The sequence below is a fragment of the Trachurus trachurus genome, assembly GCF_905171665.1.
Source record: "Trachurus trachurus genome assembly, chromosome: 7".
NCBI lineage: Eukaryota > Metazoa > Chordata > Actinopteri > Carangiformes > Carangidae > Trachurus > Trachurus trachurus.
The window spans coordinates 33347659-33366905 of record NC_139901.1 but is presented as its reverse complement, the minus strand read 5'-3'; the positions used below and the strand labels follow the sequence as shown (position 1 = coordinate 33366905).

The 19247-nt window shown below is 42.6% G+C and overlaps 1 protein-coding gene across 1 annotated transcript in view; it reads left to right on the top strand.

The window, feature by feature from the left end:
* spryd3 (SPRY domain containing 3) overlaps window positions 1–19247 on the top strand; it is a 106148-nt gene that overhangs the window by 25456 nt on the left and 61445 nt on the right. The window contains exon 6 of the mRNA XM_083975347.1: window positions 517–705. Within this exon, the coding sequence (XP_083831473.1) occupies window positions 517–705 (189 nt within the window). The remainder of the gene's footprint in view (window positions 1–516; window positions 706–19247) is intronic.

Here is a 19247-nt window from a genome sequence, read left to right as displayed (position 1 = left end):
AATACCATAAAGAGAAATAACACAGAGAATAGATATTTGCACCAAAGGGAGTAACAAATCTGGCCAGAGTGTGTCGTAGAGACAGAGACAGGTCTGGAACAAAGTGGATTTTCTCCTGATGTGTCCGTCTGAAAATTGTCATTTTGGTGTCAAACTGTTCAGAAGAGATGTGGCTTGTGGAAAATGAGTCCAACATTTACTTCAGTGACTGTGGGGAGAAAGGACAGACCATAATCGGCGGTGTTCACGTTAAATTGTCCCATTGGAGTCAATACACTCCAGGCTGCCTCTGGTCTCCCTAAAGGGGCGTGGCCGAGCAGAAGCCTAGTGACATCATACAGGAAGCTGACTCCTCATGGAAGGTCTTGGTTTATAAACCGTCTTTGGTTGAACTGTCTCTTTAAAGCTGCTCCCCATCTCCACCTCTGTGTTGTTTATGTTGAGAGGGAGAAATCACTTTGTTTTAGAGTGGTTTTAGAGAATAATGCTGTTCCTCCTCCTCTGGTGTCCCGTCAGGTGGGCTCGGTGGAGGTGCCGGTCCTGGCCGAGGGGCTGTTCCCCGCCGTGGGGATGCACTCGCTGGGGGAGGAGGTGAAGGTCGACCTGCAGGCCGAGTGGCTGCTGGAGGAGGACGACAGCATGATGATGGTGGACAGCCACGAAGACGACTGGGGCCGGCTGTACGACGTCAGGGTGAGCGGCACGGTAAGAAACCAACGCCCCACTGTTCCTCCTCAGGGGTTTTATTTATTTATTTATTTATTTATTTATTGTGTAGAGTAGTGTTGCTTTCGTCAACGAAAATTATGACGAAATATCATCGTCAACAAACCTTTATCACGTGACGAAAACGAGATGAGATGCAACATAAACAGTGGCCATGTGACTAAATGTGGTTTACAAAACAAAAACTCTGCTAAATTGTCTCTTCATATTAGTTGACCAAAGCGAAAGCGCCACACACGGGCCTGGTGGAGGTACTGCAACGTTTAGAGTCGTTTTTTCCCCCCCTAGATTTTTTCCAAAATGAACAAGGAAAAGATAGTTTTGCGTGAAGCTCTGTTTCCGTGCGGACATTTGCATAACGGTTCAAATGGTTTCCCCTCATCTGTATAAAAACATCTGGATGAAACCAATAGAAATGTCAGATTTCCACCGTTTGAGGTTTGACTGGTCGTCTTTTAAAGATGTCATTTATTAAGATGAAAAGACCCCAGGAAGAATAGCTGCTACGTGGCAAAAGCTGAGGGGATCTACATAAACAAAAAAAAACAAAATCTCATTGTGCCCCCTTCTTCTTCTTATATGCATTATTATTAAAGCCCCAGTCTGTAACTTATTTGTCTTTTTATGATCAAAAATCAAACCTGTCTTTCATAAATCCGTATTTAACTGAAGGTGAATCACAGCTGCTACAAATGAAAGCTTTCTGGTTCCTTAGAATGAGTTGTTACAAGTCGTTACAAATACATAAGTGGGCGACGCACCGAACCGAGGCGGCCATGTTGCATCGTGACCGTAGGTAACCACGGAAACGGCCTGTTAAAACTGTCACCACTGTGTAGTGTGAGGAAGGACGGAGGCACCGGTGTTGCATTCAGGTGCAGTCAGGCAGACGGCCGTCGGCAAACCAACCGGATGTCATTTTACTCCACCAGAGAAAGAGGGTAAAACAATACCACATCACCATGACAACATGTTGTCAGGCCTGTATTGTTTACATAGACGCTTGTTTATCCTGTTACATGCAGCGTCTGTTGTCTGTCTGACGTCTGCCCGATTTCACATGAATGCAACATCAAGAATATGTTCAGATATGCAACCGCACCGCTAGATGGGGGGAATTCCTACGTACTATTCCTTTAAACTATGTTCAGAATTAGACTAAAATATGATCATAAAAAGACAATTGCATCATAAATCGTAATTAATCGTCATCTAAACTTTCATGGTGGTGAACTTGTGACAGGCCGAACCTCTGCATCAGATCTGTAGCTGCTGCTTCGTCCCTCTGTGTTGAACTGAAGGTTAAAACCATGTCGTGGTGCTAAACAGCTGGATCACTCACATCAACATTCAGACTGTACAACGTTAAAAACAACAAGCGCTCACTCTGTTGTGACCGGCAGCCAAAGAAAACTAATCAACCTGAATTCATTTAAGACAGAAAATCAAACAAATGAATCCTCCTCCTCCTCCGGTGCTCGTTATAAAACAACACGATATAATCTGTTTAAGTTTCTCATTTCTCTCCATAATCGCTGTGTGAATCACTTAGCTGCTGCTGTTGTTTTATGGAGGTTTGGTTTGGTTTGGTTTGGTTTGGTTTGGTTTGGTTGGAGGATGACTGACTGAGCCCGGCTGCTTGTTCACATCTCCTCCGGTGGGTTGGACAGAAATGTGAAGACAAACACACTGCAGTGTTTTTCTAGCAGCTCTTTTGAATGGGACAGATTACACTGGGGCTTCTCTGCAGCTCCTCGTTGCCAGCTTCCCTCTATTTGTTTTGCGCTCTTTACAAGATCATTCATCTGCCTGTTCTTTTCCCAAATCCCTCTTTGTTGACAACTGTACTTAATGCTTGAGGGGGGAAAAAAAGCTTCCAGAGAGACTCTCTCAACTTGAATTTGAATTATTTTGTCTCGGTGGTGCTGTGTGATCCTGCCATGACTGGATTTGGGTCACCCTGCAATGTGTGTGTGTGTCTGTGTGTGTATGTGTGTGTGTGGAGTGTTTTTGCAGATCTCTTTCATGACATCAGCTCAGGAATGTCTTCCTCGAGTTCTGTAGACAGCGGCTTCAGCAACAAGATAAACAGCAGCAGCGGTAGCAGCGGCGGTGTCTGGGTGAAGACGTCGAGTCCGTCTTTCATTCCTGCTCTGCTTCATCGGAGTCGGAGGATTATTATGCAACAGTTTTTGGCTGCAAATCTGGCTCCAGATCTCAGGAACACATGCAGGAGAGCACGCCGAGTCGTTTACCTAGGCAGAGATAAATCTTCAGCTGCAGCCGCCTCTGGTTGCCGGATGTGGCAGAACGGTTGCCACATCATAATCACAATATAATTGCAGTGATAATATGTCGTAAGTCATAACAGGCCTGTTATTATGCTATTATACACCAATTAAAGCTAATGAATTATAATTAAACCTAATTCACACAGCAGCACACTGCTTTTGGTTTTTCTATCGACCTGTCACTCAAAGACGAGCACACACACACACACACACACACACACACACACACACACACACACACACACACACACACACACACACAGAGTCAAAACTGATGATGCATGTTAGATATTTTGTTCTTCACCTGCTCGACGTTCGACTCTTCATTAAAGGGACATTGTGTAGGAATTCCTCCCATCTAGCGTTGTGGTTGTATATCTCAAGCAACTCAATCGTATTTTTCATGCTGCATTCACGTGAAATTGGGCAGATGGCAGACGGACGGCTGCAGCAGTGAATGCAGCATCAGTGTAACGCTCCATTCCTCCTCACTGCGTTACCACGGTGACTTTTCACAGACGCCACCTCCACCTGAGCCGACAGCTAATAAATCTGCAGTGGTCTGATGAAGAAACTAAATGTTTGGAGGAGATTTGGATAAAGATTCAATTCATCGATTCATTGGTTCAACAGAAAGAAGTAAAGTTCAGTTACCAGACAGAGTTGTTTTAGAGGGAAATTCATGCAAAACCGCTGATGCACGTTGCCTTCAGGGACAGTTTTTCATCAACAGTCTCTGTATTTCCCTCTAAAACAACTCTGTCTGGTAACGTTGTGTTATTATCTCATAGCGTGGTGAATGTGCAGGTCACAACTTGTCCACCAGAGCGTTGTGGAGTTGTTGGATTGTGTATATACTATTTGATGAGTTTGATGAGTTTGAAACCAAGAAATCCCATAATGAGCCTCCGTAGCGTAGCTCTGAGCAGCTCACGGCTCTGCTCCGCCGTTCTAAAAATAGCTTGCACCGACAATTAAAGGTAACGAACCTACTGCTATGACTATAGGGATTATGGCAGTGGGCCAATTTGCCAGAATGTTGAACTATCCCTTTAAATCTTTGCACTGGTTAAACAACTTATTCTATACTTTCACTTTGTTGAATATAAATCCAGCTCAAATAAAATGCGGTGTAACAGGACCGATGCTGCGTTCGCTGCTCTCCGTCTCTGCAGGGTTTTTTTTTATTTCCCTGTTCAGTGTAATTACCTGGTACAAGCCTGATCAGGTCTGTAGTTCGTCAGTTGTGTCAGATCTGGAGGTAAAACTGCTGCTGCTTCTTGGATTCGTAGAAAGAAAACTGAAAAAAACTGGGTTGGGATTTTTTTTTTTTTTTTTTTGCGTCCGTTTTCTGAACGACTTAGGCGTCCGCTCATGATGTAGTGGTCTTTGTTCCAGAGCAGGAAACACCAAAAAAATGTTCATTCATTCATAGATTAGCTGTTAGCATTTCCTCTTCCTGAGAGCGCTTGTTTCTTTTTTATATCGAGCACTTTTACTTGTCAGGTTTGAACCTTGAGGCCTGTTCCCTCTGTGTTAGTAGCACGACTTTTTACTCTTTTATGTCTTGCTGTTGAATAATTGTTTGTTTATTATTGTGCAGCTGAGAAACTGAATTTCCTCTATCTATCTCTGGATGCACGGTGGTGGTGGAACGTCTGAGTCTGATGATGCAGCAGCTCTGTCCTTGTTGTTGTTTTAATCTGTGCAGTGGAGCTGGTTCCAGCGGCGTGTATATATCATGTCTTGTGTCCCTGTTTGACCGATTTATGACTCTGAAGAGAAGAAGTGCGACGGCAGCGCCAAGTCTTTTTTATTTTTCCCTCTTCTTCATGCATCCAACACTGCCCTCGGGCAATTTCCTATGTTGCCTACATATATCCCACAAACCACCACTCCCTGACCCAGAAGCATAAATCCACCAGAACTCATGAAACATAATTCAGCTCTCAGATTCGCTGTGTTTCTTTTGGCCAAAATGCAAATGATGTTAGAAAGAAGACGAGAGGTGTGTTGAGACACGAAGCAAAGAGAGTGTGTTCAGTAGCTGGACTGTTTGTGTTTATTCACCACTAAAAGTCAAAGTGTATTCTGTTATGTTATGTTATGTTAGTAAGTTGACAAACAGCACAGACACAGATTGTGTGTAGAGCTGCAACTAACGATTATTTTCATTATCGATTAATCTGTCGATTATGTTAACGATTAATTGATTAGTTGTTTGGTCAATAAAATGTTTTAAAAAGTTTAAAAAACGTCAATAAGTGTTTCCTAAACCCAGAGCCGGCCCAAGGCATAAGCGAACTAAGCACCTGCTTGGGGCCCCATGACTATTGGGAGGCCCCCAAAAGGCAACTAACCTTTTAAAATTGTAGCGCGTAACTTTTGTCGATCCTTAGAGAAACACTGTGTAATTACAAAAAACTTGAATTATTGTTGCATTTCAAATTGTTGTTGCACTTTTCTGTTGCAGTATAGATGTTGTCTTTACAGTAAATGCATTGTCTGTTGGTTTATTTTGTTACTTTTAGTCGACCTATAGGTGACATTCAGTATCCCAGTACTATATCAATTTGAAGATTAAATGTAAATCAACCCCAGGCTGCACTTTTAGCTGAATTTGGTGTCATTTCAGAATAAAAACCATAGATAGATGGGTAAAAACCTGCCAGGATATGATGATTCGTAATGACAGAGTAAAAAATGAAATAGTATTATAGTACTAAACCACCAGACGACGTCCTCAAATGTCTTGTTTTGTCCACAAACCAAAGAGAGACTCTGTTTATTGTCATAAAGGAACAAAGAAACCAGAAATATTCACATTTAAAGGGACATTGTGTAACTTCTCCTGTTATCTATTCACAAAAATCGATTATTTGGTTCTTCAGTCTGTTTTTCATTAACCAGTAATCCCCCCCATCAACAAAGTGAAGTGTTCCTTTCAGCTCTGAATGAGCCGTTCATATCATTCATATCTACATGGAGCGGGTAAGCTCGGTGCTGCTGCCATGTGATGTCGCCATGTTTTTACGTTCAGTGGCAGCGTGACGGTAGGAAACCACGGAAACTCAGCGGAGACACCGGAGCTGTCGGCTCAGGTGGAGGTGGCGTCTGTGAAAAGTCACCACGGTAATGGAGCGTTACACTGATGCTGCATTCACCTGCAGTTGGGCAGACGGCCGTCGGTACGCTGCAAAAACTCAAAATCTTTCCAAGAATATTTGTCTTATTTCTTGTCAAAATGTCTAATTTCTGGTCTAAACTAATCTCTTTCCACTTAAAATAAGACTCATCACCTAAAATCGATCTTGTTTTTAGATCATTTTCACTTGTTTCAAACTAATTTTCAATTGAATAAGTAGAAAAATCTGCCAGTGAAAGCAAGTTTTTTTGTGCTTGTAAAAATAAAGAAAAACTTGCTCCACTATCAGATTTTTCTGCTTATTTCAAATGAAAATCTGCTTGAAAGAAGTAAAAAGTGTCTAAAAACAAGCTGCTTTTAATGTGATGAGTCTTATTTTAAATATAATGAGGTTTGTTTTGACTAGAAATGAGACAAATATTCTTGGTAAGATTTTGAGTTTTTGCAGTGTAACAAACCAGATGTCATTTTAGTCACAGAAGTCCAGAGAAAGACGGTAAAACAATACCACATTGCCATGACAACATATTGTCACGTGTATTGTTTTGCCTCGTGCTGACGGACCACTTGTTTACATAGAGGCTTGTTTATGCCGTTACGTGCAGCGGCTGTCGTCCGTCTGCCATCTGCCCAATTTCAGGTGAATGCAGCATGAAAAATACCATTGAGTTGCTTCAGATCTACAACCACAACGCTAGATGGGAGGAATTCCTACACAATGTACCTTTAAAAAGCTGAAATCAGAGAATTTTGACTTTTTTTCTTTAATATACTGCTCAAACCAATTATTAGATTATCAAGATAGTTGACGATTAATCTAATAATCGATTATTGTTCCATTAATTGTTGCGGCTCTGACTGTGTGTGCTCGTCTCAGTCCCTCGCTGTAAACTCAACCGTTTTAAGAATTCTTTTATCCCAACTTCCATCAAATTTCTTAACGAGTTTGTGCAATAATTCTTATAGTGCTCTTACCATGGTGAATTTATGAGGTGTATGTATGTGCTATGTTGTGGACTATGTGTTATGTTATGGGATATGTGCAATGCTGTTATGTCTTGTGTTTGCTGGGTTGATATGGCTGAGGTGTATAGTTTTGTTTTTGTCATTGTGGCCATCAAGGCATTTATGGAGCAGCTACAGTGTCCAAGACAAATTTCCCTGAATGGGACAATAAAGTTTATCGTATCGTATCATATCGTATCATATCATATCGTATCATATCAGTGAGAATTGTATCGTATCAGTGAGAATCGTATCGTATTGTATCAGTGAGAATTGTATCGTATCAGTGAGAATCGTATCGTATTGTATCAGTGAGAATCGTATCGTATCAGTGAGAATCGTATCGTATCGTATCGTCGATCGTATCAGTGAGAATTGTATCGTATCAGTGAGTATCGTATTGTATCAGTGAGAATCGTATCGTATTGTATCGTATCGTATAAGTGAGAATCGTATCGTATCAGTGAGAATCGTATCGTATCGTCGATCGTATCAGTGAGTATCGTATCGTATCAGTGAGAATCGTATCGTATCAGTGAGAATCGTATCGTATCAGTGAGAATCGTATCGTATCGTCGATCGTATCAGTGAGAATTGTATCGTATCGTATCAGTGAGAATCATATCGTATCGTATCGTATCAGTGAGAATCGTATCGTATCGTATCAGGGCTCCAGACTAACTTTTTTGACTAGGAGCACAGTGGCCCCTAACTTAAAATTTTAGGAGCGCAAGCAGAAAATTTAGGGGCGCACACCGAAATCGACTTGCAAAGTAAATTTGCACATTTCCTCTAATTTTCACTGTATTACTGATAAATACTGCATAAATGCAGAAACTATAATGTTTTAAATTCACATTTTATTGTGCAACAGTTTAAATATTGAAAATATAAAGTTAATGTTTAGGCTACCAATGACCAATAACAGAACAAGTAGACACACCACTTGTGGTAAACTCATCCTAGAACAGACCCCCCCCCCCCGCCCCTCCTCCTCCTGGGGGAGGGGATAAGGTGCCTGTGTAGGCCAGCCCTTGTTGGCCTCCTTGTCTGTTGACCCTGACTGAGCCACATGTGCACGGACTCCTCCTTGGCATCAAACTCGTCGCACTCCGTGGCATGCCCCCCCTCCCCCCGCACGGCCATAAAAAAAAAATCTATCGATCAACAATCAATCAATCATATCCGAGCCTAGTCTGTGCAGCGCGTTCTGCAGCGCGAGTCAACCTGCTTGGTTGCCGTGACGATTTGAGTACCGCTGCTGAGAGCGCGAGCATATTACGGGATGTTTAAAGGTTTGTAGCGAGCCGTCGAAAAAAAAAAATAATGCAGGTGACACAGCGCGCACACACACACACACGCAGGTCACCGGTCTGTGTGTCTCCTGCTGTTTCACACGGAGCTGCGCTGTGGAAAGACGTCTCCTCCGAGGTGTAGAGAAGAGAAACACGTTTCTTTCCACACAGCCAATCACAGTGGTCATTAAAAAAAATAAATAATAATAAATCGGCAAATTTACTGGTCGCACATGCGCGAGTAGATGAAAAATTTACTCGCATTGTATCAAATTTTAGTCGCAAAATGCGACCATTTAGTCGCAGTCTGGAGCCCTGCGTATCGTATCAGTGAGAATCATATCGTATCGTATCGTATCAGTGAGAATCGTATCGTATCAGTGAGAATCGTATCGTATCAGTGAGTATCGTATCGTATCAGTGAGAATCGTATCGTATCGTATCAGTGAGTATCGTATCGTATCAGTGAGAATCGTATCGTATCGTATCAGTGAGCATCGTTTATAACGTGTGTTGTGTGTCCACGTTGGAAAAGTCTTTATGTCGACATTCACAACAGGACTGAGCAGTCGTCCGACACAGGGAGGGAAGTGATACAGGAGCTGTTTTCACAGACTCAGATATGATTCATCCAGGTTGAATAGATCCATTGTTGCCACGGTGACGTCATCAGGCGTATCGGTGGGTTTGAGCCACTGTAACACCTTTGTTCTGAGCTCAGGTGTGAGAGCTCATCATCATCATCATCACCTCCACTTTCTAAACCTAAACCACATCACAACTCTGCTCTGGACTCACACCCAGGAGATGAAGGCCCGGTGTGTGGGTCCCGTATGTGGTTGCGTGATAAACATGTCTATCTGCAGTCGCACAAAAACATCTGTCTCTCTCACACACACACACACACACACACACACACACACACACACACACACACACACACACACACACACACACACACACACACACACACACACACACACACACACACACACACCCCTACAGCGTCATGCAATAGTTTAACCGCCCCTGGTTTAAATGTCTGTTAATGTGAACAGTTCAACCAGTGGAAGATGAGATGATCTCCACATCAACCTCATCAGACCAAAGGACTGTAGTAGAGTTGTAAAAATACAATATAGTTCATCATAGACACTATAATAAATAAAAACAATACAAAGAATAATAAAAACTAAATTTAAAACTAATTTAGAATAAAAAAGTGAGACAAAGAGCCGAGATTAGGCTACTCGTTTAGCTGGAAGTGAAGGCCAAGGAGAAAATATACGTTTTCAGGAGTGTTTTAAAGCAGATATCAGCTTCACGGCCGTTTCGGCTAATGCTGCGTTCAAGGCAGGCTTTTGAAACCGTAAGTTACAGCTTCAAGTCACAACTACGACTTGGTAGCGTTCCAGGTAACCCGTAGCTCGTGTTTTTACCATCCTGTTGTCTGTGAAAGTTCCCTATAACGGCCACTCGTAACTTCCGACCCGTGAACTCGTACCAGATCGAACTGGTATGACTTCACAGGAAGGAAAAACACAAAGTACGAGTTTCTTTGAACGCACCATGAGTTAGCAGCCCCCGCCCTTGTCAGGCATCAATTGGTCCTCGTGCTACGTCACCACATTCACGCGCATCCCTTGGCTGCACACACAGCCCTTCATGCCGTTCTCTCTCCTCATTGGATAACACTTGTATCCCACAAGGAAAATTTTCTCCTCGGGTTACAGCAGAGCAGAGTGACGGAGAGACTCGTGTTTAGGCTGAAATACTTCATGTAAGTGATTGCTGACGGAAAATAGGACTATTTAGGACTTATATTAACAAAAACATTCCACTGATATCTGCTTTAAATATAAAGTTGACACATTCTCATAACATTTAATATATATATATATATATATATATATATATATATATATATATATAGATATGTACATCTCCCCTCCTCTCTCCTCCTTCTCTTCCTCTCCTTTCTTCCTCCTCCTCCTCTCCTCTCCTCTCTTCCTCCTTTTTTCCTCCTCTCCTCCTTCTCTTCCTCTTCTTCTATCCTCCTCTCCTCTCTTCCTCCTCTTCCTCTCCTTTTCCCTCCTCTCCTTCTTCTCTTCCTCTCCTCTCTCCTCCGATTTCTCCCTCCTCTCCTCTCTTCCTCCTCCTCCTCTCCTCTCCTCCTTCTCTTCCTCTGCTTTCTTCCTCCTCTCCTCTCCTCTCCTCTGCTCTGCTCTGCTCTCTTCCTCCCCTCCTCTCTTCTCCTCCTCTCCTCCTTCTCTTCCTCTCCTTTCTTCCTCCCCTCCTCTCCTCTCCTCTCCTCTCCTCTCCTCTCCTTCTCTTCCTCTCCTTTTTCCTCCTCTCCTCCTTCTCTTCCTCTCCTTTTTCCTCCTCTCCTCTCTTCCTCCTCTCCTCCAATTTCTCCTCTCCTCCTTCTCTTCCTCTTCTTTTTTCCTCCTCTCCCTTCTTCCTCCTCCTCCTCCTCCTCTCCTCTCTTCCTCCTCTCCTCTCCTCTCCTCTCCTCCTTCTCTTCCTCTCCTTTCTTCCTCCTCCTCTCCTCTCCTCTCCTCTCCTTTCTTCCTCCTCTCCTCCTTCTTTTCCTCTTCTCTGCTCTCTTCCTCCCCTCCTCTCTTCTCCTCCTCTCCTCCTCTCCTCCTTCTCTTCCTCTCCTTTCTTCCTCCTCCTCTCCTCCTTCTCTTCCTCTCCTTTCTTCTTCCTCTCCTCCCCTCCTCCTCTCCTCCTTCTCTTCTCCTCCTCCTCTTCTCCTCTCCTAACTCAAGTTATTTGATGATGCAGAACAGAGAAGTGACTTTTCCCTTTGTGAACTGTTTACATTACAGCTTCTCTCTGTCGACCTTCATCTTTATTTCTCTCCGTCTTTCTTCTGCCTCTCTTGTTCCTCTCTTGTTCTTTAATCTCTCCTCTGAAGGTCGTTTATCGGTGGTGAGGATGAATCCTCTCTTGTACATAGATGCGGTGTATTTCCCTTCGACAGCTCTTCCTCTGTCTTCACAGGCTTCGATGTGATGAAAGCAGATTTGTCATTGTGCAAAAAAATCAAAACCAACGTTTGATCCTCAGCTTCTTAAATATCCTATAATAATCATGATACCACTTCAAATAAAGACAAATCTCTTTACAGTGCGATCAAAGCACCGTCAGTGTTACCTTAACTCTGTGTGGTAACCGGTGTCTTTAGAAACCAAACACCATGATGCCACTAGAGCTGCAATAGAAACAAGTGCTGTTTTTATTATGTATAAACTAATGGTGCTTTAGAACTAGTAAAATCCCAGTTTTTTGGAAAACAGACACGGAGCGTTGTAAAAGGTTTGACACCAGAAATGATCTCTAGGAACTTGAAGGATTAAAACCTGGGTGGACAACCCGGTCAACTAGCTGCTGGAAAGCTACAGGGGCCAAAACCCCTTTCTTGGGTCATTCTGCTGGAGAAATTATGTAAATGCAAATATTTAGGTACTACAATGGCATAAATAGTCATACAACTATAACATTTGGCAGAGAGTATCTTGACACATAGGGGGAGGCAGGAAAAAAAAGATTCTGGGGTTTGTTGCAACTCAATTTTAAGATATCACCCTCAACATCGCAAAAAGACAAAAAAAAAGTACTTTCCAGTAGCTAGTAGAAAGGCTATCTTGGACTCAAATGGAAGCTTATGAATTAAGGAAAGTTGAGGGTGATATCTTAAAATTGAGTTGCAACAAACCCCAGAATCTTTTTTCCTGCCTCCCCCTATGTGTCAAGATACTCTCTGCCAAATGTTATAGTTGTATGACTATTTATGCCATTGTAGTACCTAAATATTTGCATTTACATAATTTTGCCAGCAAAACTCCCCCAGAAAGGGGTTTTGTCCCCTGTAGCTTTCCAGCAGCTAGTTGACCGGGTTGTCCACCCAGGTTTTAATCCTTCAAGTTCCTAGATATCATTTCTGGTGTCAAACCTTTTACAACGCTTCGTGTCTGTTTTTTTGCTTTGCCCCCTGGGTATAGAGAACTTAGCTCTAGTGCCGTGAAAGTGTAGTGGAAAAGCGCCATAACGGCACTGAGCAACCAACAGAAAATAAACTGACTGACTGAGTGATGGAGTTGTATGATGAAGTTACACCATTGGTCAGCTGAGTGCCATGTGACTCAGTCATCGAGTAACACCATTGGTTGAGTACTGGCCAATTGGGAACCTCCAGAACTCAACTCAACACTTATTATTAGGCTATTTACAGCATTTCCAACTTTTGCAACCAAAAAAAGGCTCCTCAGGACAAATCCATCAACTTTTTTTATTTTTTATTTTTTATTTATTTATTTAAAAGGGACAATACACATTAATGAACATTCGTACGTGTGCACAAATGTAAATGCGTCAGAGTTAGCAACTTGCTAATTTGCATCCGTAGTCCCTTGGCAGGTAACACACAAACAGACAGAAATGCACAAGAATTATACAGTCAGACAAACACTTTATTAAAGTGAAGTTCAGTTCAGTAAACTTTATTGTCAATCACACAATGTAACTGACAGTTACACAGGGGATCGAAATGACGTTTCCCCAAACTCCAAATGTGCAATTTAAAAACATTAAAACATTTTAAAATGTCAACATCATACCACACATACATGACATAAAAGCATATACTGACAGAGGCCTATGATGTTGTGGGGAGATAATAAAGTGCAATGTGAAAAGTGCAAAGTGCAGAGCGGCAGAAACAAGTCCATATGTTATGTATGTGTTTGTTTGTTTATTTATTTTCACATATCAAAGTTAAAAAAGATATAACATATAAAATCCAAAACAATGTGAAGGGGAAATGCCAAAAGACCCTCCAGGGGCTTGTAGGGTGGTATTCTCCGACTACAAGCTAATGAGCATAGCTACATTTGTGAGGTACAAAAGTCGTTCATACATAATAAATACAAACATGGTTTAACATGATTTAACATTGTACAATGCAATACAAAAAGCTTGATAAACATATGATAAGAAATATAAAATAATCCCAGTTTAGATAGGCAGATCATGTGGAAAGTATTGACTGGTTAGCAGGAGAGACTTTAGTGCTCTCCTAAATTGTTGTAAAGATAAATCAAAAAAATGTACAGGTAATAAATTCCATATTCTTGGCCCACGATAAAGTAACAGAACTGTGATTGAGAGGTACAACAATATTGGGTTCTAAGGTGGCAAGAGTTACGTGTGGAATAGGTGTGAAATTGATAGTTGTATGCAAATATATAATGAAATGATGATGGAAGGAGTTTATGTTCATATGTGTATGTGTATGTCCTTGAGTGAGTTGAGTAGTCTGAAGGCCTGTGGAAAGAAGCTGTTGCTGAGTCTGGTTGTCTTGCACCGCATGCTGCGGTAGCGTTTGCCGGATGGTAAGGGGGAGAACAGTTTGTGTGCTGGGTGGGTATTGTCTTTGATGATATTGATGATTGAAGATGAAGATCACCTGAGTCTGGCCACAGCAAAATGAAAGTGAAACTTAGGAAAGTCCCATAACGGCATTTATTAAACACAAAAAGAAACTGGACTTGCAAGAATTCCCCTGGGTTCTGAGCGGGTGAGTGAGGGTTAACCTGTCAGAGTCAGCTCACTGAAGAAACATTTACTCTTCTCTTGGAAGAACAAGTTGAATTTCTACACGTATTGAAAACCTATCCAACATTGTTCCTGTGTTGATCCTGACTACAGTGCACGTGTTGATCTCAGACCGGAGCGTCCACATCATCAGAGGAATCTGAAACTCATATTTACACAGGAGTTGGTCTTAGTAGATGTATAACATAAAAGTAAACATAAAGAACATCCACATAACTCCAAGACAGATACTGATCGGTGTAGGTATATATATTAATTACCACAGTATTAGTGTAATGTATGTAGAATTTCAACAGAATTATAAGTATTTAATTAGGGCTGACAGATTCATCTTATTTATATCGTCTTCATGTTATCAACCTGCAAGTTAAACACATCGCAAAAGTTTCATCACATTAAAAAGAAGCTTGTTTTCAGACACTTTTTACTTCTTTCCAGCAGATTTTCACTTGAAATAAGTAAAAAAATCTGATAGTGGAGCAAGTTTTTCTTTCTTATTACAAACACAAAAAACCTGCTTTCACTTCATTTTTCTACTTATTTCAATTGAAAATGTGTTTGAAGTTAATTTTTAGGTGATGAGTCTTATTTTAAGTGGAAAGAGTTTAGTTCTGACTAGAAATTAGACATTTTGACAAGAAATAAGACAAATATTCTTGGAAAATGTTTGTGTTTTTGCAGTGTGTATTTGTGTGGTAGTGTTACAGCGCCACCACAGGCCTGGTGTGTGTACTACAGCCTATTGAGTCATATCGTCATCGTGATATTGAACGGTGTCATCGCACATCGGACATGTTGCTGATATCGTGCAGGCGTGTTGCTGCAGTTTTACAGATTTGTGCATTGTAATGTAGAATTTCAACAGAATAATACAGTAAGTATTTCATTATGAAAGAGTTCAGTCCAGTCACCGTCACTGTGCTGACAACCAACTGTCACACCTTCATGATTTCTTACCTTTTTGCATATTTGTCACACTTAAATGTTAAAGGGATAGTTCACTCAAAATTGAAATTTCACTCATTATCTACTCATCACCCTCATGTGGACTAAGGGCTGGGAGAAGTTTCAGAGTCCTCCGTGGCTTCTCTGAGTTACAGGGGGGTATTTGTCCATTTGTCACTTTTCTTCGTCCAAAAAGACACACCAAAAAACATCCAAATACCTCCATAGTGCTCGTCTGTAATGTCCCTCTTGTATTGAAGCCCCAACATGAGAAATTTTGGATGTTTTTTGGTGTCTTTTTGGACGAAGAAAAGTGAGCTCCGTTCTCAACCGTTATATGGACATGCAGTGCTGCACGGAGCCCCGCTGTAACTCAGAGAAGCCACGGAGGACTCTGAAACTTCTCCCAGCCCTTAGTCCACATGAGGGGGAGGAGATCATGAGTGAAATCTTTTTTTGGGTGAACTATCCCTTCAAAGATCATCAAACAAATTTTAATATCTGACAAAGATAACTTGAGCAAATCTAAAATACATTTTTTGAACGATAATTTCATTTATTAAGGGGATAAAAAGCTGTCCACGGGCTCTCACCTTGGTTCTCTGGAGTCTCAAAGCTTGAGAAATGTCTTTGTAAAACTTTCCAGACTGACACATGTCAATGATTTCATCTTTTCTTGATTTTTTATTTTAATATTACATCATGATGTGTTGCTGTTTGAGATCTCTGAGCCTCCTTCACTCTGTCAGACAGGTTCTATTGAAGTGATTTCTGGATTCAACAGGTCTGGCAGTGATAAGGCCTGGGTGTGGAGAATCAAATTGAACTCAGCTTTCCAAAGAATTTGCTTTATCACAGTTGATCATGATTCAACAGGCGAGAGTTTTAGAGTTTTCCCACAGGGTCAGGTAGGTTTGGATAGCTTTTTTTTCTCCCCCTAATAATTGAAATCATTTAAAATTATGGATCAAAAACCAATGAGATGGCACCACTGCGGCATCCTGAGAAAACACAACCTTCTTGCATTTGAAAACTTTATAATTTACTGTAATATCAGACTCGTTTTTAAATGTCTTCATAACTGTGTATCATCCCTGTTTTCTGCACTGATAAAAAGACGCTGTAGCTCAAGCCGAGTAAACACACGAGCCTCCCACAATGGCGACTGCATTGTTCCCAAGTGTACAACATCATTTGGACAGTCTGCCTTTTCAATAAAAGGGGTTAACCTATGGAACACTTTACCCACTCACCTGAAACTGGAGACTGACACAAACTCGTTTAATAGAGGACTAAAAGCATGGTTAAAAGCAAAACAACAATGCTCACATGTATAAATATGGACTTTTTTATTGTTACTACTTTTACTGTTACGATCATGATTCTGTTTACTCAATCTCCTCTCGTTGATCTTGTGCTCTGTATTTTTTAGTATGTTACTGTCATGTTGTAGTGTCATGCACTTGGTTTCATCTCATACTGTTGATAATATGTTCTGTATTTTTAGATTAGCCGCCTATGGACTGGTGTTGAAAATTAGCACTTGTGCTAAACACACTCAAGCAAAGCATCTGGTCTGTCCACTGGAACAGTCTTAATGTATTTGTGATGTCCATATCAAATAAATAAACATAACATAACATAAAAACTTTTATTTTAACTTGGATTATCTTTGTCTGATATTAAAATGAGTTTGATGACAAATGTGCAAAAGGGTAAGAAATCAGGAAGAGGGCAAATACTTTCTCATGGCACTGCACATGTTCATGTTGAACAGAACATTTGTGTTGAACATGAACTGTTCCTGTGACCTCTTGTTCTATGAGATGACTTATGTAATAGTGTGTGTGTGTGTGTGTGTGTGTGTGTGTGTGTGTGTGTGTGTGTGTGTGTGTGTGTGTGTGTGTGTGTGTGTGTGTGTGTGTGTGTGTGTGTGTGTGTGTGTGTGTGTGTGTGTGTGTGTGTGTGTGTGTGCTCTGCCTCCGTCATGACCCTCAGTGGAAGGTATCTTAGACAAACACAACATGTTTGATAAACCACATGAATTATGTTTTTTTTTTGTGTGTTGTTGCTCCTCCTCTGCTGTTTTTCTTGAGCGCAGTTCTTTGGCCGGCGTTCCACTGCGTACGTGCAGCTCGGTATGAACACCAGCCTCCAATCCTCTGCCTCCTGTTGTCACAGCAGTCGCCGTGCCCACCAACTTAATCCCCTCAGCTGCGGATGAGTGGGCCCAACAGTAAGTGGACAGCACCTGAGTCTGCACTTATCAGTCCTCCAGAGTGCAGCGCCGCTTCCTCACAGCACATATCACACGTATCCCTCCTCCCTCCCTCCCTGTGGAGATTAAAACTCTTCCGGATGTATGCATCTTACCCTCTGACACATTTTCTGTGCTGCAGACGTGTTGAAAAGTTTCTAACACTTTGGCCACGCTCTGCAGTATCCACTCTCCCGGTCTCCTCGTGCGCTGCAGCTTCAACTCTCTGTGACTTGGACGTGGACTGTGGTAATCATCGCCGCTCCACTTCTCCTCCCTGCACCTTTTCCAGAGCCAGCTGTTAGTTAGTACCAACGCCCCTCTAAAGTTGCCTGCTTCCTTCCTTCCTCCTTCTGGGAACAATAGTCATGAATCCCCAACATGACACTGCTGCTCGTAGATGAAAGTTCACAACTTTCCCATCCAGTAGTTGTTGGTCACAACCTCCTCAGGCCCGGCAGTGGCACCGCGACGGCCGCCGGCCCCGGCTCTCTGACCCCGGCAGCGTGAGAAAGAGGAAACCGGGAAGAAGTTGATCCAAGGAGAGCGAAGGGACGGACGGACGGAGGCTGGAGGCGGAGGAGTGGACCTGCGTCACTCCTGATGTCCGTTAGATCTGACCTCAGGGCTGAGAGGGAGCGTTGCCACGGATAACCACCACCTGATGATGTCACCGCTGCAACACAAGACGTTTGGCATTGTTCGTGACCAGGAGAGGTCGGACTTAAGTTACAGCGTCGGACAAAACGTCCTGAATGAAAAGATGAGTCACCGTCTCCAAAACAACTGAATGTCAAAATGACAACGATTCACACACGGAGAAAAACAGAGGGAAACTGACCTGAAGTCAGTTCAACACAGATTAATGACACACTGGGTTCATCCATCCATCCATCCATTCATCCATCCATCCATTCATCCATCGGTCCATCATCCATCCATCAGTCCATCCATCCATCCATCGGTCCAACTATCAGTCCATCCATCCATCTGTTGGTCCAACCAGCCATTCATCCATCCATCCATCCATACATTGGTCCATCATCCATCCATCCATCCATCCATTCATCCATCCATCCATCGGTCCATCCATCCATCCATCCATCCATCCATCCATTGGTCCATCCATCCACCCATCCATCCATCCATTGGTCCATCCATCGGTCCATCCATACATCGGTCCATCCATCCATCCATCGGTCCATCATCCATCCATCCATCCATCCATCCATCCATCCGTCCATCAGTCCATCCATCGGTCCAACTATTGGTCCATCCATCCGTCCATCCATCCATCCATCCATCTGACCGTCCATCCATCCATCCATCCATCCATCCATCCATCCATCCATCCATCCATCCATCCATCCATCCATCCATCCATCCATCGGTCCAACTATTGGTCCATCCATCCAACCATCCATCCATCCATCGGTCCATCCATTCTTCCATTCTTCCATTCATTGGTCCATCCACCCATTCGTCCGACCATCCATCCATCCATCCATCCATCCATCCATCCATCCATCCATCCATCCATCCATCGGTCCATCATCCATCCATCCATCCATCCATCCATCCATCCATCCATCCATCGGTCCATCATCCATCCATCCATCCATCCATCCATCCGTCCATCAGTCCATCCATCGCTCCAACTATTGGTCCATCCATCCGTCCATCCATCCATCCATCCATCTGACCGTCCATCCATCCATCCATCCATCCATCCATCCATCCATCCATCCATCCATCCATCCATCCATCCATCCATCCATCCATCCATCCATCCATCCATCCATCCATCGGTCCATCCAGCCATCCATCCATCCATCCATCCATCCATCCATCCATCCATCCATCCATCTATCTATCGGTCCAACCAGCCATCTGTTGGTCCATCCATCCATCCATCCATCCATCCATCCATCCATCCATCCATCCATCCATCCATCCATCCATCA